Source organism: Bufo bufo, chromosome 3, assembly GCF_905171765.1.
Source record: "Bufo bufo chromosome 3, aBufBuf1.1, whole genome shotgun sequence".
Lineage (NCBI taxonomy): Eukaryota > Metazoa > Chordata > Amphibia > Anura > Bufonidae > Bufo > Bufo bufo.
In genome coordinates, this window is record NC_053391.1 from 563224560 (window position 1) to 563247995 (window position 23436).

Sequence of the window (23436 nt, forward strand, 5' to 3'; positions counted from 1 at the left end):
CGTTCACCTCACGCATTGCACCCGCGTAGAATACTCGCCCGTGTGAAAGGGGCCTTACTCACCCGCCGGCCCGTACCGCGCTGCACTGGATACTGACACATCGTCAGGTCATAGTGCACGTAAGCATGCACTATGACCCGACGCTGTGTGTTGTCAGGATCCGGTGCAGCGCGCGGAGAGGAAGAGGAAGGAGCTGGAATTTCACTGGCGCTGGGGACATGACACTGAAGGGGGACAGCCGTCAATGAATGGCATGGAGGGGCTGATCTGATGGCACTGGGGGACATGGCAATGGATGGCATGGAGGAGCTGAAGGCACTGGGGAGGGGTAGATCTGAAGGCACTGGGGGGAAAACAAAGGGTGTTGGGCACTGATGACAGGGGGTCTGAGTTTTTATAAAGTAAAACAGTCTATTAATTCATTTTTTCTCATTTGAGGTCTCAATTAATCATAAAAAATAATTAATAGAATTACTGAAATAATCGTTTACTGCAGCACTATTATAATGAAAAAATAATAAAATCTACAGAACCCAGTGAAGAAGTCCGGGTTCGGGTCTGGGTACCACATTCAGTTTTTTATCATGCAAAAGTGAACAAAGCAATCGCAGACAAAACTGACTGAAATTGCATGCACACTCACACGGGTTTACCACAATGCACTCGCAACGCATCCGGACAAAATCTGTGACGCCCATGTGCAAGGGGCTAAACAGTGAAAAGAAGGCCGAGCTTGCACGAGCGCAGCCTTCTCTTCAAACAGCTTATCAGCAGGGGGTGTCGACCCTGCCGATCTGACATTGATGATCTATGCTGATAGGTCATCAATAAAAATAACTTTGACAACCCCTTTAACAATGAAGAGAATACAGCTCCTTTATTAAGCTGATCTGTTCAGTACTAATGAGCGCTTCCATAAGCACCCGGAGGACCGGGAAGCGGTGAAGGCTTTGTACTCACCGCTTCCTGGTACTCGGTTGTCGGCTGTGAAGGCTGCGCTCTGTGATCTCATCCTGTGCGCAGCCTTCACAGCACAGCCGGAAGACAGAGCGCGCTGGAGGAGAAGAGCGGCGGCTTCCGGAGCAGGAGAGGTAAGTGTTTTTTTTATTTTAACCCATATGAGGCTGATTGGGGCTTAAACACAGCTGAAATGAGGCTACTGGGGGCTCTTATCTGAGGTCTAATAGGGGTTTATTCCCAATGGGGTCTAAGCTGAGGTCTGATCTGAGGTCTTATTAACACTGAGGGTCTTATTGGGGCTGTCAGCTGAGGTCTGATAAACATTGGGGGTCTGACCTGAGGTCTAAAGAAAAATATTTTTTTCTTATTGTCCCCCTCTAAAATCTGCGTCTTATGGACCGGTGCGTCTTATAGGGCGAAATTAACCTAGGGATAGGTCATCAATATTATAGTTCCAGAAAATCCCTTTAAAAAAGGCAATTTGCCTAAGGCCTCTTGCACACGAACGTTGTGCATCCGTTCCGTGCATTGGAGACCGCAATTTGCGGTCCCCAATGCACGGGCAACGTCCGTGCGGCGGAAGGATAGAGACCCATTCAACTTGAATGGGTCCGTGATCCGTTTGCACTGCAAAAAAAATAATATATAAAAATAGAACAAGTTCTATTTTTTTTGCCGGTGCGGAGGCACGGACAGAAACACCGTAATGCTTCCATGGGGTTCCGATCCGTGCTTCCGTTCCACATCTCAGTGATTGCGGACCCATTCAAGTGAACGGGTCCGCATCCGTGATGCGGAGTGCACATGGGCCAGTGCCCGTGTATTGTGGACCCGCCGTATGCAAGCCACAATATGGCAACGGGCACACAACGTTCGTGTGCAAGAGGCCCAATGGTGGATTTACATGCTGCGAAGAACAGCAGATTATCAGGAAGGAAGCGTTCCTTCTCAACAGTTGGCTGCTCTTTAAGTGGAGGTGAAGCTCAGGATTTACATGCAGCGATCACCTCCACAGTATGAGAATGAGCAATGGCCGCTGCTAACCCCATAAGAAGTTATCGCGCGAAGTCCCGCGAGACTTCACGAAGAAATTACTTTGGCTCATCGGAGCCAATACATTCTAATACTGTATGTTTTATGTGAATCGACTTCGGATGTTTCATCCAAAGTCGATTCGCTCATCCCTAAGAGTGATGCGTGTTTCTGAAAAAAAAAAAAAAGGGAACTAGATCAGAGCTCCCAATGTGGCCGACCCACGGTGGTGATACTCAACTGCTCCCTGCTAATGGATTCAGTCTGTGTGGCCCCCAGACCGGCACTTCCACTCCCCTCTGTGCTGCTATTAACATCCATCTACGGGGTACATGCGACCGCTGCTGCCATAGGTCTGTGGTTGGCTGCAGCAGTGACTGGCTTCCCTTTCGTCACATGTCACACAACACTTGACACAAGGGGAGCAGGTCACCGCTGCAGTGGTCACGTGTCCCCCCCCCATCGACGGAAGTTGATATTGGCAAAGAGGGGGACAGAAATGCCGGGGTAGGAGCTACAAAGACCAAATCCAGCAGCGGGGTCCAGTTAAGTACCTTTAAAGGGAACCCGTCACCGGGATTTTGGGTATAGAGCTGAGGACATGGGTTGCTAGATGGCCGCTAGCACATCCGCAATACCCAGTCCCCATAGCTCTGTGTGCTTTTATTGTGTAAAAAAAAAAAGATTTTATACATATGCAAATTAACCTGAGAGGAGTCAGAGCTTGAAAATATGACTCTTCTCTGGTCACACAAGTAAGATATGACTTATGTTAATTTGCATATGTATCAAATCTGTTTTTTTTACACAATAAAAGCACACAGAGCTATGGGGACTGGGTATTGCGGATGTTCTAGCGGCCATCTAGGAACCCATGTCCTCAGCTCTATACCCAAAATCCCGATGACAGGTTCCCTTTAAGGCTCCCATACACTTTAGTGTACTGTCGGACGAGACTACTGAGAACGGCGAGTTCGACAGATGAGGTCGGGGGAGAGAAGAATGAGGCAAAGTGAATATTTTTGACTGATCTTTTTGTTCTCCTGAGAAATAAGCCACCGCCAGAAGCGTCCGACAGCTGCTTTCTCCCCACAGAGTACACTTACACGTTCGGCTGTATGGGAGAGTCTGGAGGGAGTTGGTAAAGACAGCTACTGAATGTGTATGGCCACCCGTAGACCAATGTTGAAGGTCCAAGGAGATGGTCAATACAGAAAGGACTGGCAGATGTCTCTTGTATGCTAATGGCCTACACCAGCGACACAGATAAGACACAATGATGAAGTGACTTGGCCTCATTTAGTTGATGGTTTACAGAGGACAAGACAAAGATAAAACTAAATTAGGCCCTAAGCTTCCAGGAGGAGCGGACATCTGGCCCTGACATTTGCTCCGGTAATTAGAGATGGTATGGGGGCTTGTCGTCTGTGGAATCGTTTAGCTCCATCATGTAATTCACATCCCCCTTTTTTCTGGCATATGGGTGAGAGGACGCACATCTCAGGCCCCTCAATACAACAATATGCAATGTCATACCCACCAATTTTCTGAAATCAAGATTAGGTCCAACCTCCCTGCTCCACCCAACACATCAGCACCCACAACAAATGCCCCCATAAAAATGTGCCAGCCACTAAAGTGCCAACCCGATGCCCCGCGGTTTCCAGCCAACGGCATAACATGGGCTAATCCCAGCAGCTGAACACATCTGTCACTGGGAGCAGCAGCTGGAAGACTTGTCCGTCCACTTCTGACCTGCGGACATGGATCACTGCAGGTCAGAGCCAAGTCAACCATTATTGCCAGCTCCATTGACTCTCTTGGGGAATAATGAGACTGCACCAGGAAAGCGTTGTGTCCCATTACCCTGAGATGGATTTTCTTCTTTTCTGGGGATCTAAGTTTTTTTTTGCTAAAAGCAGCACCAGTGGCCCATGGGCAACCAATGCCAGTGCAGATGGGTCACACTGTAAGGGGTAAGTAGCCGGGGCCACCGATCAATGACTTACCCAGGATGGCAGCTCCTTCTTGCTCTTGAATATGGTGCGAGCAGTGATCTGCTCCTCGTTCTCCAGGTACTCACAGGCGGACTTAAAACTGCTCAGCTTGTTGCTCCGTGTCCTCTTCCAGCACAAGAACAGCCCCAGCCCCAGTATAACAAATAACACGCTCAGCCCCAGGTACCCACAGAGGTACACAGGCAGTAACAGCAGCAGCTTCTGCCCCACAGACCACAGAATAGGCACTAATTCAGAGCCCGGGGCTGGGACGTGCTGTGCATCGGGCATGATGAGCTCGGAATGCTGCAGTGACTGCACCGACCGACCGTCCGCCCTCGTCCCCTGCCTACCACATACCACATCCCCCGTTACACGCAGAAATGCTTGGAGGGGCGTGGCAACGCGTCACGTGAACATACTGGGCGGAGTCAGGATTATTTGAAGCCGGGCGGGCGGTCTGTCAGCGGACTGTCTCTGGGGAATATGATGACGGCGGCTGCTATGAGCGGAGCCCGGTATAAGAAGCGTCGACAAACGCACACCACAGTGTTCTACGAGCATAGCTGACGGGGGGCAGAAACGCATTTCATACATTAATGGTCCACAGAGGCTATCGTAGCCGGCTGTGGGCTGACCAGCGCGGTCCTGGGTAGGGGCGGAGGAGGGAGCGTAATATGAGGCGAGAGATAAGAACATTAGTACATGTCTCCCAACAGTTTTTATTTCTAAAGAAAAACATGGGAGATTGACCTTTATAGGTTGCGTCTTTCTTGCGTTTATTCATCTTTTTACAAGTTTATTGGGGGGAGCTATTTTTTAAGTCATGTAATGTTTAACTTGCATTTTTTAAAGTTTTCTTAACTTTCTATGCAGTTTCTTTATTTAGCCAAAGCTATAAATGGATCTTAAAGGGTAACTGTCATATTTTTTATTTTTTGGCTAGTTTATTAGAGCAAGGCATGTATACCTGAGTTAGGGTATTTTCACACTAGCGGCAAGGAACTTCAGCGGGTGAACAGCCTGTCGGAGCCATGCTGCCATTAGTGCACGCGTGCCCCCGGGACTACCGCTCCGGCGGCAGCGCGGCAAACATGCCGAGTGGCAGCCAGAATAAAACTACGACGTGTCGTACTTTTATTCCGACTCTGGCCTGCCCCATTATAGTCAATGGGGCTGGAGCTGTAGTTCGGGGGCACGCATCCACGAGTCAAAGCACGGATATGACACTCTATTTACCCGCCGGAGTTCCTTGCCGCTAGTGTGAAACTAGCCTTAGGGTCCATTCACACGTCCGTAATTTGGGTCCGCATTCGTTCCGCAGTTTGCAGACCCATTCACTTTCAATGGGGCTGGAACGGATGCAAAACTGCATTTCCGGGATCTGCATTTTCGTAATCCGCATCCGTTTTTTTTCGGGATCCGCAATTCCGTTCCTGAAAAAAAATAGAACATGTCCTATTCTTGTCTGGAATTGCGAACCAGAAAAGGCATTTTCTATTATAGTGTCTGTGATGTACGGTCCGCAAATTGCGGATCGCACATTGCAGGTGTCAGTGTTTTGCGGATCCGCAAAACACTTACGGACGTGTGAATGGACCCTTAGTCTGTCAATTATTGTCAAAAGATCTGTAATTACCTTATAATAACAGCTTTCATTAATGTCCCCTGTCTCTTTCCACTGCTCCCTTAAAAGACAGTTGCTATGGCTCATCTGTAGTGCTGAGCGAACTTCTGTTTTAAGTTCGGCGTCTAAAGTTCGGCTTCCGGTTAGCGGAGAATCCCGATATGGATTCCGAATTCCGTTGTGGTCCATGGTAGCGGAATCAATAATCGGCCATTATTGATTCCGCTACCACGGACCACAACGGAATTCGGAATCCATATCGGGATTCTCCGCTAACCGGAAGCCAAACTTTAGACGCCGAACTTAAAACAGAAGTTCGCTCAACACTACTCATCTGTCTCTGGCCAAGAAGGCAGGAAGACAGAGGGGCGGTCCTTCACACTGCATGCCTGTATTAGGCTTCAGAGTGAGAAGGCGTGTCTCTCAGTAATCCAATCTGAGTGGCTGGCAGGAAGCTGCTGGCTACAGCAAGTGTGTATGGGAAGTGAGGGAAAGCAGTTTTGGCCTCAGAGAACTGGCAGAGGAGCCATCTTGAGAAGATCCTCATATTGTAAATGTTTAAACAGCCGTAACTAAGGGAAAAACTCAAGTAAAACAGTGGTATGTGAAGAAACTAAAGATTGTTTTATGCATAATGCTGCTGCAGCAGTAACATATGCTAAAATTTATTTGAAACATGACAGTTATCCTTTAAAGAAGTATAAGTCGTTCCTTTACATTTCTCATTCTATTTCAGGCCACTTCTGTCTTTGGCTCAAAAAAACACTCTTGCAAAAAGCTACATTTCACACCACCCTAAGGGGACGTTCACAATGCGGAATCTTTGAGCGGACGCTGCGGCAAAATTCCAGCAGTTGCTGTGTGGTGTTTGTCTCCCGTTCTGTGAGCGCAGCATGGAGCCGCCGTAGATCTCTATCTTCATGTATGCCAGAGGACTCTTGTAAATAAAAATACACTTGCCACAGCGATTTTTTTTTAAAAATCTCAAAATTTTTTTATAATAATCTATATTTTACCCCAGAAAAATGTCCCAGGCTAGTCCCGTTCCCCCGCCTGCTGCTCACTAAGGCTTGTTTTACATTTCCAACAGAGAAAAGCCTGCCAGAATTCTCCAGATCCGGCAATGCTAGATGTAAACAGAATGCCAGCCAGCCCCATTAAAGGGGTTATCCCATGACTAATGTAAAAAATGAAAATCGGACATCATATTGTACATGACAGTCTCTTTCTAAGAAAGCTAGAACCAGCCCTGTACCTCACATGGATCCAGAGATCTCCTCATTCATTGCTCTGCTAGATATATATCAAGCTGACAGCTCAGGGGAGTGTCCATTCTGCTGCAGCTCAGAGGGCGTGTCCATGATCTTCCTATCACCGCTCAGGAGGCAGTTGAAGCATGAAACTGAGCATGTGCGACCACCTTAGTGAGCAGGACAAAGAAATAAGAAAAAACAAACAGCAGGTGGCGCTATACAGATACATTTTATTGAATAACTCAGTGGCTATGCTAAATTTGTAATTACATGCAATTACAAAAGTATTTAGATCCAGTTGCTGGTTTGAAAACTGTAGAATATTTTTCCATTTCATCCACCATGACGGCTACACATGAGATTGAACCCTTGACCTCTATAGGGGCAGGAACACACAGAGAGTTTAAAAGCCCCCACCCACTCTCACCCATCAGTGTTTCCTGTCCCTATGGGGCATCCCACAGAGAGGCCTCCCTAAGGGGAGGTGAAGAGTTTTTTATTTTTCAGTTACTTTTAAGGAACGGGGGTTGTCTTCCTTCCTTCCCCCCTGCCCTCCTGCGGCGACTGCTAAATCTGGGCAGGGGAAAATACAGCAGTTGATTCTCGTCCCTGAGAGCGGGTACCTGCTTTCACTCCTTGCTGTATGGTCTTTCTTCCCTTGAGTGAGGAAGCAGACCAGAGAAAGAGTGCGGGACGCTGCACGCCGATCGGGAGGCGTGAGCTGCAGTCAGCCAGAGGGGGTGGAGCCAGGGAGCGCGGGCGCGCGCTTGTGACGTCGGATGCCGCTATTGAAGTAAAAGAGCAGTCGATTTGGTCCATTGCTGTCTCCACTGATTCCTGCTCCTGGAAAAGCTACAGCATGTCAGCTCTGGAAGCCACATGGAAAGTGCAGACCCACCTTCGGCCGCTCCTGTTGTGAGTTCCTCTGTGGGGAAAAAAATCAGCATTTGTCTTCATGCTTTGCTGGTGTAAAATTCTGATACCTGGTTGCGCTTCTTTTTATAGGGAGTGAAAGAATCTAAAGTTAAATCCAAACATGCAAGATGCACCACTTGTACAAAAAAACTCCCTGAAAATTATAAAAAGAAACTTTGCAAATCTTGCATTAGTGAACTTTTAAAGGAAGAGCAACCATCTATCCTTATGGAGGTTAAATCTATGATTCAAAATGAAATTAAATCATCCCTGGCCTCCCTTACGCCAGTTCCTCCTACACCTCCGGCCAAAAAATCCAGGTTATCAGTTCCATCCTCCTCTGACGCAGAGGACATGGACGAGGATGTCCTAAAGCAGTCCACGGGGAGGGAAAAAAATCCACGCTCATGGAAATAGCACTCTCGAGAATGCTTAATGCACTGTTGCCTGCGAGACCCTGCGGCCCGGAGCAGCACTGGCGATGCCTAGGAAGCACCTGGCAAAAAAAACTGGTGAACATGCGCCAGGAAGACCAAGGCGCTAACTTATACAACCGGTAGGCTGATGCAGGGTGAAACATGTATCTCAAGAAGAGCTTACCGCTCCGCTGAGCAGTGCCTTGCCCCGGGAGCGGAATGCCTATGCAACCGCCAACGGATCCACCTGGAAACACCCCTTGGAGACCATCGAGCCTTTCCAAGGACCTCCAGGAATGACCAGGTAAGAATTCGCACAGCGGAAAGAGCTCGTCATGGACAAGCAAACCTCCAAGCTCGAATTCATTCTGATGGAGAGCTCACTCTCTCGAGTGCGAGGGAGAAGGAAAAAGAAGGGAAAACCATGTCCTGTCGACATGGAAGGCGGCGACTACCTTCAGCAAAAAAGAAGGTAATGGGCGGAGCACTGCCTTATGTGAGTAACTAGGGCTGCACGATATATCGAAAAATTAATCGAATCGCGATAATCGCCAAATGCGATATGGCCGACCCGAAAATGCGGCGATTATATATGAAGGGGCCCCGCGCACATAACTGGCTTTGTGTGTAAAGTATTTTGCTACTGTCTGAAACTAGCTCTCTCCTATTGATAAAATGGCCAGCCTCTGTACTCACTTTCACTATGAATGCACTGCAGCGAGCGGGCCGGCGCATGACTGACGTCACTTAGTCACGCTCCTGCTTCCTAAATTAAGTGGGAGGAGCGTGACTAAGTGACGTCAGTCACCGGCCGGCCTGCTCGCTACCGTGCATTCATAGTGAAAGTGAGTACAGAGGCTGGCCATTTTATCAATAGGAGAGAGATTGTTTCAGACAGTAGTAAAATACTTTACACACAAAGCCAGTTATGTGCGCAGTTTAGGACACATGAGGGGACACATAGGGCCATGAGGGGGCCAGCATAAGATTCTATATGTGTGTCTTATGCTGGCCCCCCTCATGGCCCTATGTGTCATAGCACACATCCCCTATAACAGTGCCATCCACAGATCCACCCCATAACAGTGTCCTCCACAGATCCCCATAACAGTGTCCTCCACAGATCCCCCATAACAGTGTCCTCCACAGATCCCCCACAAAACGGCGTCCTCCACAGATCCCCCACAAAACGGCGTCCTCCACAGATCCCCCACAAAACGGCGTCCTCCACAGATCCCCCACAAAACGGCGTCCTCCACAGATCCCCCACAAAACGGCGTCCTCCACAGATCCCCCACAAAACGGCGTCCTCCACAGATCCCCCACAAAACGGCGTCCTCCACAGATCCCCCACAAAACGGCGCCCTCCACAGATCCCCCACATAACAGCGCCATCCACAGATCCCCCACATAACAGCGCCATCCACAGATCCCCCACATAACAGCGCCATCCACAGATCCCCCACATAACAGCGCCATCCACAGATCCCCCACATAACAGCGCCATCCACAGATCCCCACATAACAGCGCCATCCACAGATCCCCCACATAACAGCGCCATCCACAGATCCCCCACATAACAGCGCCATCCACAGATCCCCCACATAACAGCGCCATCCACAGATCCCCCACATAACAGCGCCATCCACAGATCCCCCACATAACGGCGCCATCCACAGATCCCCCACATAACGGCGCCATCCACAGATCCCCCACATAACGGCGTCATCCACAGCTCCCCCACATAACGGCGTCATCCACAGCTCCCCCACATAACAGCGTCATCCACAGCTCCCCAACATAACAGCGTCATCCACAGATCCCCCATAACAGTGCATCATCCACAGATCCCCCATAACTATGTCATACCCAGCCGCGTCAGCGGCTCATATGGGAAAATCCAAGCAAATAGACCTCTAGCACAATTCCCTTAAAATATCGCATTGCATATCGTTATTGCAATTTTTAGGGCCCTAATCGCAATCACACAAAATTCCCCAGGAATGCCACCTTCCTAGAAATAAAAAAAGGGGGAAGAAGATTTGCAGAGAGGGGTCATGTTCCTCACTGAAACGCCACGAAACGACCCATCGGTCGTCTGGACGAAGCCCGGTACCTGGCCCTAACCCTGGAAGCAGAACCAAAATCCCAGGCCACAGGATACACCTCTGCTAAAGAGAGACGCTCCACGGAAGCGGTTGATTGGCAGACCGATGCCCCCATAGCCGAAGAGGCTTGCGGGGAGACTGAAAAACTGGTTGATAACCCACAGAGAAAAACGCCTGAATCAGGCACGCCCCAACCGCAGGCCAAAGAACCAATACATGTGAGATAGGTAGAGTAAAGCCGATGTGAAAATCACCGACGGTGAGGAGCTCAGTCAGCGACCATATATTGACAGCGTGGCAACGCCGCTCAACGGAAATTTAGACCAGACCAAGATAAGAGAAATACCTCTGCTGGATGGAGTGCGATGACTACGTCTAACGCCCCACCCGTACCAGAGAACACTGGTCAGATAGGAAAAAAATTATGAGGGGAGTCCAGAGCAGTGCCACGCATGGCTACTGGTCAGGTAGATAGAAGGGAGAGACAAGCAACATTTAGCTCAAGGAGGAAGAAGAAATAGAAAAGGTGTTCCGTTCCAGGAATGAAACGTCCATCAGCGGTGGTAGGGCGTGACAGGACTCCCGCTCTGCAGTCTCGTAGTCTACCCACGGAATGGGCAGTGAAAAAGTATGACCACCATCGGACTGATCTGACAGATATTACTCATGTCGTAAGAGAGAGAATTGTAGATACAGGTAGCACACCCAGGACCAATATAAAGGATTCACCTGTAGAAGGAGGGTGTGGAGGGGTCACAGCCCACGAGCCGGGACCGGAACCAATACCCCGTGCCAATACAGATGAGGGGAAAATATTAACCTAGGAGCCACCAAGGCTTGCGAGGTGGCCGTGAACCCGGAGCCAGAGCAGGAAAAAGATGGAAGGAGAGAAAAGGTCAGGGCAAAAGCTCATTCCCCATCTGGGACTGGCACTATACAGAAGAAGCCACAGGATGATAGTGGCGGTGCCATACTCCGCCTAAGAAGGAACCCATGCAAGGGGAACCACAAGTCTATTGCTAGCATCATATTCCAGGAGGAGGGGGCCACACGGCAGAGGCCACCGAATGCGGCGCTAGAAGAGTCCGCCATCAAACGAAGGAGCTGTGGAGGAGGAACCATAGTTTGTCGTGACAACGCAAAGACCCCTCGTACCATCGTAGTCGCAGCATGTCCCGTCAATGCTGAGGGGAAGATCTGAGGACTTGCAGTAGAAGTCATGGAACCCTACTGCCCCAGTTAAGTAGAGCTAACCTAAAACACCCCACCAGGCAAGGGCACCGAACAGGAGCAACCGCCAAGCTAGCGTCAGGGAAGAACCCCTACCTGAGGGGGGACGTACCACTGCAACAGCTACGACCCTTAGCACCAGCGTAAAAGCTGCACATGCGGAGAAGAACACACTGTAAAAACTAAACCAGAGTGTTAGCATAACCACTTTTCCAGATAAGGAGGAGTGGAGCTAGAGAATACAGAGTCAGTGCGACCCTCGACTCGCTGGAGCGGAATCACAATATTATGTGCAATGGCGTACGCCCTCCACATTGTTGAGCACAAATACCATGACCAACTGAGATGTGGGTCTCTAGGATACTGAAGTGTTGCCGGGTAACTCCCTGAGAGGACAGAGGGTGACATATTCATGCCCCAAATCAGCACCGGCAAGAAAAAAAGGCCACAACGGGGAAATAGCCACGGCATCCACTGGAGGCATACATAGTTACCAGGTGAAGAGTCCAGGGCACCAAAAGAAGCTAAGGCATCTAGAGCCCTGGCACAGTGGAGGTGCAGCATGTCAAGATGCTTAGTTATCCACCCGTTAGCGATCACTAACGAAAGGGTAATATAACGGTAAGCATGGAGATGTCAATGTGACTGAAGAAATAACCCCCAGTGGTAGTGCAATACTCCGCTTAAGGAAGGGGGTAGCGCAACCGTCAGAACCGTATCCATCAATGGAGTTTGACAATGCCTACGTCGAGCACTGCCTCAGTGGTAGTGCAACCATTCCGCCCCAAAGGGGGAACAACGCATACTGCAAGAACTGTATCCCGAGGAAGTGCAAGCACCCCACCTAAGGAAAGGGGTGATGCATACGGCAGGAACTGAATCCAATGGCAGAGAAATTATGCCACTTAAGGAAAGGGGTAATGCATATCGCGAGTCCTGTACCCGGTGAGAGTGCAATTACTCCACCTAGAGAGGGGTAATGCATACAGGAAACACTGTGCCATAACGCCACCTATGGAAGAGGCTAATGCATACGGTAAGTCTTGTACCCGTGGAAATGCAATTCCGCCACCTACAGAAGGGGGAGCGCCTACCGCTGGTGCTGAAGCCAGTGCAAGTGCCGTTAATTCACCTATGGAAGGAGGTAATGTCTAAGGCAAGTACTGTATCCAGTAATAGTGCAAATACTCCGCCTAAGGAAGGGGCTAATGCAAACGACAAATACTGCTGCCTACCGTGAACGCAAACTTGGAAGATTGTGCCGGGTTCATGACAGAGTCTGAATCAGTGATCCCCCCCCCCTCCCTCCCCTCGGACAGAACCTCTCCAGGGAGGAAGGGTGCGTCTGAGCGTGACCTTGGGGAGGAAGGTTGGGGGTGCGGGAGTGACCAAGGAGGAAATACGTCCTGCTCTGGCCCGCTTGTGTGCAGTCTTGACTCTCAGAGTCTTGTCCATGGCAGCCGCAGACTGCCCTGGTGGGATTTATCAACCAAACAACCCGGGGGGTGGAATGGGAACTTCCAGAGGTTCACTCACCGGGTTGCGCAGGCGGTGTCTTATCATCCAAACGACCCTGGAGGGTGGATTTGGAAGGTCCGGAGATCCTCCATTGGACTGAGCAGAGGCGGCTCTTCCATTAGGCCACTTAGGCCACCGCCTAAGGCCTCGCGCTGGTGGCGGCCTCGCTCTGGCTCCCACCCGACACCGCCACAAGTACTTGCCGCAGTGTCGGGTGGGAGCGTCCTTAGGTCAAAACATTCCAGGCCCCGAATGCTATTCCCCACGCCCCTTGTACTTGTCTGTCCACTAATCTGCTAGGCTGCTGCGCGGTCATGAATTCAGTCACTTGACAGCGCAACCCAGTCGTGCGTTACGTGCGTAATCTCGCGAGACCGGCGGGAGGTCACAGGTCTCGCAGGATTACGCGCCACAGGATGGGGTTGCGCTGTCAAGTGACTGAAGTTGAACTCATGCCCGCGAAGCGCAGCAGCCTAGCAGATCAGCGGACAAGTACAAGGTGGGGGGAAAATTTCATAATATGAAGCAGTGTGTGGGGGACAAATTTGTGAGGCAGTGTGGGGGGACAAATTACTTAATGGGGGCAGTGTGGGGTGACAAATTACTTAATGGGGGCAGTGTGGGGTGACAAATTACTTAATGGGGGCAGTGTGGGGGGCAAATTACTTAATGGGGGCAGTGTGGGGGGGCAAATTACTTAATGGGGGCAGTGTGGGGGGGCAAATTACTTAATGGGGGCAGTGTGGGGGGGCAAATTACTTAATGGGGGCAGTGTGGGGGGCAAATTACTTAATGGGGGCAGTGTGGGGGGCAAATTACTTAATGGGGGCAGTGTGGGGGGCAAATCACTTAATGGGGGCAATGTGGGGGACAGTATTACTAATGAGGGCATTCTAGAAGGGAATTACTATTGGTGGGACTATGAGGAGTACTATTACTATGGGGGGCACTAATATTTCTTCAGGATAGTATTTGGGGGCACAGCGAGCAGCAGGATAACACTGTGGGGACTCCAGGTTGGGGGATGATGATAGAAATGTGAGGAAGCTAAGATGTCCGTGTGTCACACTCTGCAGAGACGAGGCGGCTGAGAGAAGTGTCCGGGACCGAATGGAGAAGATGATGAGAGAGAAGATCTACATAAGAGGAGACGTCACCTGGAGGCCCTGGATGTGACCGATATGTGCTGCTGTATGGCAAATACAGCAAAGTGCGGGGGGAGGGTCGATTTAGAGAACTGGGCCAGGGTTAATAAAAAGTGTTAATATGCACTGTGAATATAAGCCCAGTACTGTGTTGTCACTGTGCATATTAACCCTTTACTGTGATGTCACTGCATATTAAAGGGGTACTCCGGGATAGGAAAATAAATCCCCTATCCAAAGGATAGGAGACAAGTGTCTGATCAGGGGGGTCTGGCCGTTGGGATTCCCCACGATCTCCTGTATGGTACTCCGGATCTCCTTGTGCCCGGAGCGGTGGTCAACACTCCCTCTCCATGTATCTATGGGAGAGCCGCAGAAACAACACTTGTGTATCTCCGAGTCCTCCATAGAGATACATGGAGGGGGGAGTGTTGACCACACCACCGCTCCGTGCGGTGGTTGACACAGCTTATTTCTTGAGGATTGAGGCGGGGCGCCGTACAGGAGATCACGAGCATCCCAACAATCTTTGTGGGGGCCTCATGTTCGAGTTTCGCCTAAGGCCTCACAAAGTCTAGAGCCGCCTCTGGGACTGAGCAGGCGGTGCTTTATCAACCAAGCAACCCTGGAGGGTGATTGGGAAGGTCCGGAGGTCCTCCATTGGATTGCGCAGGCAGTGCTTATCAACCAATCGACCCCGGAGGGTGATTGGGAAGGTTCGGGGGTCCTCCATTGGATTGCACCTGCGGTGCTTATCAACCAAACGACACCGGAGGGTGATTGGGAAGGTCCGGAGATGCTCCATTGGAGTGCGCAGGCGGTGCTTACCAACTACACAACCTCGGAGGGTGAGTGGGAAGGTCCTGCGCAGGCGGTGCTCATCAAACAACCCAGGATGGTGGATTGGGAAACCACAGAGGTCCTCCTCTATCCGGGATGCACTTTAGTTTTTATTTTATTTAAATGGATGCCCAGCCTCAAGTGGGCAAGAGTCAGGAAGAGGTTAAATCCGCAACAATAAAACCCATTGCACCGTAGATAGTATGATCCTGTGCCAGCCTCAAAGAGATGGCTGGCCAGGAAGGGTTAACTTCCTGGAGGACCAGGGGCGGGGCTCAGCGAGCTACTGGGGGAGGCTAGGCGGGAAGAATTTGCGCCAGACCCCGTCCACCCCCCCCTCACATAGCCGGAAGAGAGCTGCGGCCTAGTAGGCCGTGAAGCCAGGACCTAAAGTTGTGGAACACGGCCGACTGGGATGTCACGGCCGGAGCGACTTGGAGTGGTTGGGACCGGAAAGAGAAGGGAGGTAGGCTCAAGTGAAGCCAGGGTCTGTTCGTCTGTGCGGGCTTTAACCCTTCTGGAGCGGCGCGCATGTCGCCTGCTGCTTAGAAGGGTAGATAATAGCGCTGGGGACCGAGAAGCCTCCTTCGCTCCCCTCCCTGCATGACCGCTGGCATGGGGGGCTGATGAGTTTTCATAAAGAAAACCGTTCTTTTAATTAGTTATTTTTTATTAGAGTACTCGATTAATCGATAGAATACTCGATTGCAAAAATAGTCGATAGCTGCAGCCCTAGTCCTAAGCCAACCAATACTTGGTATAGTTAGCCCTGCAGCAAATTTATCATCCAGCCTGAGCCCTTGTAGTAAATCTGGTGCAGGTTTCCACAGCCTAAACTTACTTCATCTATAGCAGGGATCCGCAACCTCCAGCACTCCAGCTGTGACAAAACAACCACTCCCAGCATGCACACTTGCTTGTTGCTGATCCCTGATCTATAGGATTAGTAAATCTGCCCTAACTTTACACTTGTCAGCTCTTCACAGGCGGGCACTGCTATTAGCTACCTAAAAGCAGGAGAGCTTTAGAGTTTGTCCCTCTCTCCACCAACATACTAGCCACTACTGCGCCAGGTAAGAGGGATTATCATGTGAAATTTGACAAGGTAGGGATTTGATTAAAAAAAATTACTTAAGTGTGGAAATTATACACTGTTCAACCCAGGAATGAGACGCTAGGATCTGCAACATTCCCCTGACTGTTTAACACCATAGATCACTAATGAGGGTAGTCATATAGTACACAGCATGAGTATATCAAAGCTATAAACACCTATGAACAAATCACCATACTGTACATATCATAAAAGATAATATTGTAATAGTATACATACATACATACATACACAGAAGATGAGAAAAACATAGAAATACATCTCCTGGACATAAACTGTAACAACATATTATCCACAAGGATAAATACAGTAAAACAGGCAAGGGAAAAAACCTGTTAAACTGATGGCCAGATATAAAGTGCACATAAACCTGACATGAAAAACAGGTGTACATATTATCAAGCCGCCCCCAGGTTAAACCCACAGTCATGGAAATGTAACCATATTACCGGCCAGAAGAGGAAGAAAACTCTGACGCACATTTCACCTTAGCTTCTTCTGGGAAAAAACTGTTTTTTTCCTAGTCTGTTTTACTATATTTTTCCTTGTGGATTATATGTTGTTACAGTTTATGTCCAGGAGGTGTATATCTATGTTTTTTATCATCTTCTGTGTATGTACTTTGCCCCATTTTGTGTATACTATTACAATATTGATTAATTAATAAAGATTTATTTTTTATAATATGTACCGTATGGTGATTTGTTCATAGGCGTTTATATTCACCTGTGTACATCAGGTGTTGTTGATTTTAATGAACAATTATTAGTGTATGAGTTTTTAACTTTCTGTATCTTTCCAGATTTAGGAGGGGATGTTGTAGCTTGTGAATTGTCATGTTTTGTGATTATGGACACCTTCCAGTTACATTTGGAACAATACATTTTTTTGTTGGATCTCTCTCCATGGTCGCGTGTATACACTGCGTGCAGAATTATTAGGCAAATGAGTATTTTGACCACATCATCCTCTTTATGCATGTTGTCTTACTCCAAGCTGTATAGGCTCGAAAGCCTACTACCAATTAAGCATATTAGGTGATGTGCATCTCTGTAATGAGAAGGGGTGTGGTCTAATGACATCAACACCCTATATTAGGTGTGCATAATTATTAGGCAACTTCCTTTCCTTTGGCAAAATGGGTCAAAAGAAGGACTTGACAAGCTCAGAAAAGTCAAAAATAGTGAGATATCTTGCAGAGGGATGCAGCACTCTTAAAATTGCAAAGCTTCTGAAGCGTGATCATCGAACAATCAAGCGTTTCATTCAAAATAGTCAACAGGGTCGCAAGAAGCGTGTGGAAAAACCAAGGCGCAAAATAACTGCCCATGAACTGAGAAAAGTCAAGCGTGCAGCTGCCAAGATGCCACTTGCCACCAGTTTGGCCATATTTCAGAGGTGCAACATCACTGGAGTGCCCAAAAGCACAAGGTGTGCAATACTCAGAGACATGGCCAAGGTAAGAAAGGCTGAAAGACGACCACCACTGAACAAGACACACAAGCTGAAACGTCAAGACTGGGCCAAGAAATATCTCAAGACTGATTTTTCTAAGGTTTTATGGACTGATTAAATGAGAGTCTTGATGGGCCAGATGGATGGGCCCGTGGCTGGATTGGTAAAGGGCAGAGAGCTCCAGTCCGACTCAGACGCCAGCAAGGTGGAGGTGGAGTACTGGTTTGGGCTGGTATCATCAAAGATGAGCTTGTGGGGCCTTTTCGGGTTGAGGATGGAGTCAAGCTCAACTCTCAGTCCTACTGCCAGTTTCTGGAAGACACCTTCTTCAAGCAGTGGTACAGGAAGAAGTCTGCATCCTTCAAGAAAAACATGATTTTCATGCAGGACAATGCTCCATCACACGCGTCCAAGTACTCCACAGCGTGGCTGGCAAGAAAGGGTATAAAAGAAGAAAATCTAATGACATGGCCTTCTTGTGCACCTGATCTGAACCCCATTGAGAACCTGTGGTCCATCATCAAATGTGAGATTTACAAGGAGGGAAAACAGTACACCTCTCTGAACAGTGTCTGGGAGGCTGTGGTTGCTGCTGCACGCAATGTTGATGGTGAACAGATCAAAACACTGACAGAATCCATGGATGACAGGCTTTTGAGTGTCCTTGCAAAGAAAGGTGGCTATATTGGTCACTGATTTGTTTTTGTTTTGTTTTTGAATGTCAGAAATGTATATTTGTGAATGTTGAGATGTTATATTGGTTTCACTGGTAAAAATAAATAATTTAAATGGGTATATATTTGTTTTTTGTTAAGTTGCCTAATAATTATGCACAGTAATAGTCACCTGCACACACAGATATCCCCCTAAAATAGCTAAAACTAAAAACAAACTAAAAACTACTTCCAAAAATATTCAGCTTTGATATTAATGAGTTTTTTGGGTTCATTGAGAACATGGTTGTTGTTCAATAATAAAATGAATCCTCAAAAATACAACTTGCCTAATAATTCTGCACTCCCTGTATAAATGATGGCTGTATGGGGCGTTATATTTTGATAGTGTCACTGTAAATGGGGACCATTGTTGTACACATTGTACTGTGTACAGCACTGGAAAACGATAGCTGGCTGCATGGATGATGAGTCGGGTCATCTTTTTTTTTACACTTTTACTTTCCAATATTTTTTATTAAACTTTCCAAGAGAAAAAAAAAAAACAGTAAGGCCTCCTGCACGTGAATGTGTGCTCCCCGTGGCCGTGCTGCGGCCTGCAGATTGCGGGCCCCAATGCACGAACACAGACCGTGGGGCAGCCGCAGCGGACCTATTCACTTTAATGGGTCTGCGATCCGCCCGTTCTGCAAAAAGATAGGACATGTTCTATCTTTTTGCGGAATGGAAGTACGGGACGAAACCCCACGGAAGCACTCTGTAGTGCTTCCGTAGGGTTCCGTTCCGCACCATTCCGCATCTCCGGATTTGTGGACCCATTAAAGTGAATGGGTCCACATGCGGAATGCCCACGGAACGGCACCTGTGTATTGCGAATCCGCAAATGCGGTCCGCAATACGTCAACGGGCAGCACACGAACGTTCGTGTGCAGGAGGCCTGACATTGCAAAATCAGGTTCGGAATATAATAATGCATATGACATAGGTCATTCTAGCAATATGCTAATATTACTAGACAAATAAACAAGAACAAAAACACAAGAAATACGGAGCCAACAAAAAGTACCAATCAGAGAGGACAACTAAGACGGGGCTTGACAAATTTCCTTAGAATCTAGGAGCCAGCTAAAAAAGTTAAGAGCCGTTTTTGTTTTTTTACCTTATAAAGCCTTATTTTCAGCGACAAAAATAACACCTCTTAAATTAACATATAAAGAAGTCTAGAACCAAACAACATGGGCATTGTTTATTATCAGTGTACAGTTCTGTCAGCTGCAGCACAGGAATTATACACAGTGACGTCACAGCGCAGGGATTATACACACAGTGACGTCACAGCGCAGGGATTATACATACAGTGACGTCACAGCGCAGGGATTATACACACAGTGACGTCACAGCGCAGGGATTATACATACAGTGACGTCACAGTACACTGATAAACACTGAAGAGATGCGGCACACAGTGACGTCACAGTACTTTGATAAAAACTGAGGAGATGTGGCACACTGACGTCACAGTACACTGATAAACACTGAGGAGATGCGGCACACAGTGACGTCACAGTACACTGATAAACACTGAGGAGATGCGGCACACAGTGACGTCACAGTACTCTGATAAACACTGAAGAGATGCGGTACACAGTGACGTCACAGTACTCTGATAAACAATGAAGATATGCGGTACACAGTGACGTCACAGTACTTTGATAAACAATGAAGATATGCGGTACACAGTGACGTCACAGTACTCTGATAAACACTGAAGAGATGCGGTACACAGTGACGTCATAGTACTCTGATAAACACTGAGGAGATGCGGTACACAGGGACGTCACAGTACTTTGATAAACACTGAAGAGATGCGGCACACAGTGACGTCACAGTACTTTGATAAACACTGAGGAGATGCGGTACACAGGGACGTCACAGTACTCTGATAAACAATGAAGATATGCGGTACACAGTGACGTCACAGTACTCTGATAAACACTGAAGAGATGCGGTACACAGTGACGTCACAGTACTCTGATAAACACTGAGGAGATGCGGTACACAGTGACGTCACAGTACTTTGATAAACAATGAAGAGATGCGGTACACAGTGACGTCACAGTACTCTGATAAACACTGAGGAGATGCGGTACACAGTGACGTCACAGTACTTTGATAAACAATGAAGAGATGCGGTACACAGTGACGTCACAGTACTCTGATAAACACTGAGGAGATGCGGTACACAGTGACGTCACAGTACTTTGATAAACAATGAAGAGATGCGGTACACAGTGACGTCACAGTACTTTGATAAACACTGAGGAGATGCGGCACACACTGTGTGCCGCATCTCCTCAGTGTTTATCAAAGTACTGTGACGTCACTGTGTGCCGCATCTCTTCAGTGTTTATCAGTGTACTGCGCTGTGACGTCACTGTATGTATAATCCCTGCGCTGTGACGTCACTGTATGTATAATCCCTGCGCTGTGACGTCACTGTATGCATAATCCTTGCGCTGTGACGTCACTGTATGCATAATCCCTGCGCTGTGACGTCACTGTGTATAATCCCTGCGCTGTGACGTCACTGTGTATAATCCCTGCGCTGTGACGTCACTGTGTATAATCCCTGTGCTGCAGCTGACAGAACTGAGATCCCTTCCCCAGGATGTTTGGTCCGGGCTCATCTTTTATCTCATAGTTCTTCTCTTGTAAACTTATTTTGTGACTAGATAAAACCGATCGCAATACTTTTTCTTGGTATCAAAATCAAATCAAAATTGTGGTATCATGACAATGGATGATAGGTCATCATGCAGTGACCGGGCCGCAGGAGCAACACGTGAGCTATGGGGGTAGTAGTTGTTTTACTCACGGTTAGTAGCGCTTCCTGGGCCGGCATGCAGTGAAGGGAAGGACAGGACCAGTTTCTTCGGGGCACACTCTGCTGTACAGGGATTCCTGCCAGATGGTGGTTGAGGTGCCCTTGGTGGAATGGGTTTTTAGGTGCCTTGGAGGCAGGGTCCCTGGTGTTCGTGACACCAGCACCGTTAGGTGCAAAGGAAGGTGGTAGAAAGGATGAGGAGTCAATGGCTGTAAACAACTGAACTTTTACTTAATCAATTGTCTCAGGGTAGTCAGTACAGTTTATGTAGATAGCATAAGTAATAATCCAAATATTAGTTCAGCTGCAATCCTTGTAACAGGCTTGGCAATTGTAATTTGAGGAGTTTCCTTCTCTCTTTATCTGTCTATACTTTGTACTGGATATAATACACTTATTACTTGTAATTAGCAATCCCCAGGGCGGTCTCCCTGACAGCAGGCAAAATCCTCTGCTCCATTATTTGTACAGGATGCTTCCATAAACTCAGGTCCACAATGTCCATAGAGGCATGTGGTAATGAACAACTTTGCGCCTAGTTGTCCGGCTGTGTCCAGGTGCTTTTAGGCTTCTCCCGGTTACTGGTGCTGTGGAGTCCATAAACTAAGGCTACTTTCACACTGGCGTTTTGGCTTTCCATTTGTGAGATCCGTTCAGGGCTCTCACAAGCGCTCCAAAATAGATCAGTTTTCCCCTAATGCATTCTAAATGGAAAAGGATCCGCTCAGAATGCATCAGTTTGCCTCCGTTCCGTCTCCATTTCGCTTTGGAGGCTTGCAGCGTTTTGTTGTCCGTCTGACGAAACTGAGCCAAACATGACACAATAGAAAACGGATCCGTCCTCCATTGACTTTCAATGGTGTTCAAGACGGATCCGTCTTGGCTATGTTAAAGATAATACAAACTGATATGTTCTGAACGGATGCAGACGGTTGTATTATTGGAACGGATACATCTGTGCAGATCCATGACGGATCCACACCAAACGCGAGTGTTAAAGTAGCCTTATGCAGTTTCTACCTCTACTAGACTTGCTCTATATCCAGACATTGACTCTCTGGTCTGTGCTAGGTAGCTGTAAGAGATCTGCCCACACTCCCTCAGCTTGATCAGGGCCAAGGGGCTAAAGTGGCAGCTACATTCTGGACTTGTGCTGTTCCCCTCCTCCATTAACTTCCTTTCCTTCTTGTTCTCTCTTCCTTACTTTCTTTCTTTCTAACTTAGACACACCCTCAGATATATATACTGTATATGTGGTGACAGCACCACCTAGGGGGTGAATAAATGCGATCACACTCTTATCTACAACAGCCTGTTATAAGGAATTTGCAGGTTACAAGCAATACTTTGACATGACATCTCAAAAGTTTAAAGTGCACATAGTGGGACACTGCAATCAATATAAATGGCATGACAACCTCTTCAAGCCTTTTTGCCAGAAGTGCTAGTTCTAGAGACCTGGTGTGCACATATTGGTGTTTATTTAGTGTTTCTAAGCATTGAATATTGCCTAGCGTAGCTTGGATTTCCTTATCTCGCTGCTCGTCAAGCGCAGCTAAGTTTAATTAAGATGCTTCCTGTGTATTCCAGAGCGTATATGGGCGAACATCTGGGGTTTTATTGATGGAAAATAATTCCTGTACCTCTAGTGATCGTTTAATGTTCCTGGATGGACCGATTTGAGAAAAACGTGTAGTCACATTCAGTAATATCCAATAAGCACCAGATGTCATATAGGTCATTAGCCAATAAGAGACTCTTCAGTCCTGAGCATCTGGATGAGGTGAGGAGCTGTAGAATTAAGGCTTGGGTTATTATTATTTTTTGTTTTATTAGTTCCACCAATAATAAAAATACAAGCTTTTGGTTACAAATCTGGTACATTTGGTGTTACAAGTTTTCATTTTTCCCATAAAACATTGAGAACAATCCCCCAAGACCCGTACCACCCCCCCAACTGAGTCACTCACCATATCAATAATCACCAATAGCAGATATTCACTTTAGTGTCTATAATTATTTCAGTATAAAGATTATGTCTGACTAGATGTCACCTTAGTCTGTTTCGTGTCCCTTTCACCCTATTCATCTAGATCACCAAGAGATAATTTCCCCAACGTACCCTTGAGCGCTTCAAAGCTGTACCATTCTGTGTATTTGAATGTTTGCATGCTCTTCCTTATTTCGTCTGGAGTAAAGCTATTCGCAATAAAGGTCCTCCACCTCTTTAAAAACCATTTAGTTCTTTTATCTTTGTTTTGTTCCGT

At 47.8% G+C, this 23436-nt stretch overlaps 1 protein-coding gene across 1 annotated transcript in view; it reads right to left on the reverse strand.

Annotated features, from left to right (window-relative positions):
• The window catches only part of ESYT1 (extended synaptotagmin 1), a 109701-nt gene extending 105345 nt beyond the window's left edge, over positions 1–4356 (reverse strand). Inside the window, exon 1 of the mRNA XM_040425566.1 lies at positions 4002–4356. Coding sequence (XP_040281500.1) covers positions 4002–4280 — 279 coding nt within the window. The 5' untranslated portion in view covers positions 4281–4356. The remainder of the gene's footprint in view (positions 1–4001) is intronic.
• Positions 4357–23436: the final 19080 nt, after the last annotated feature.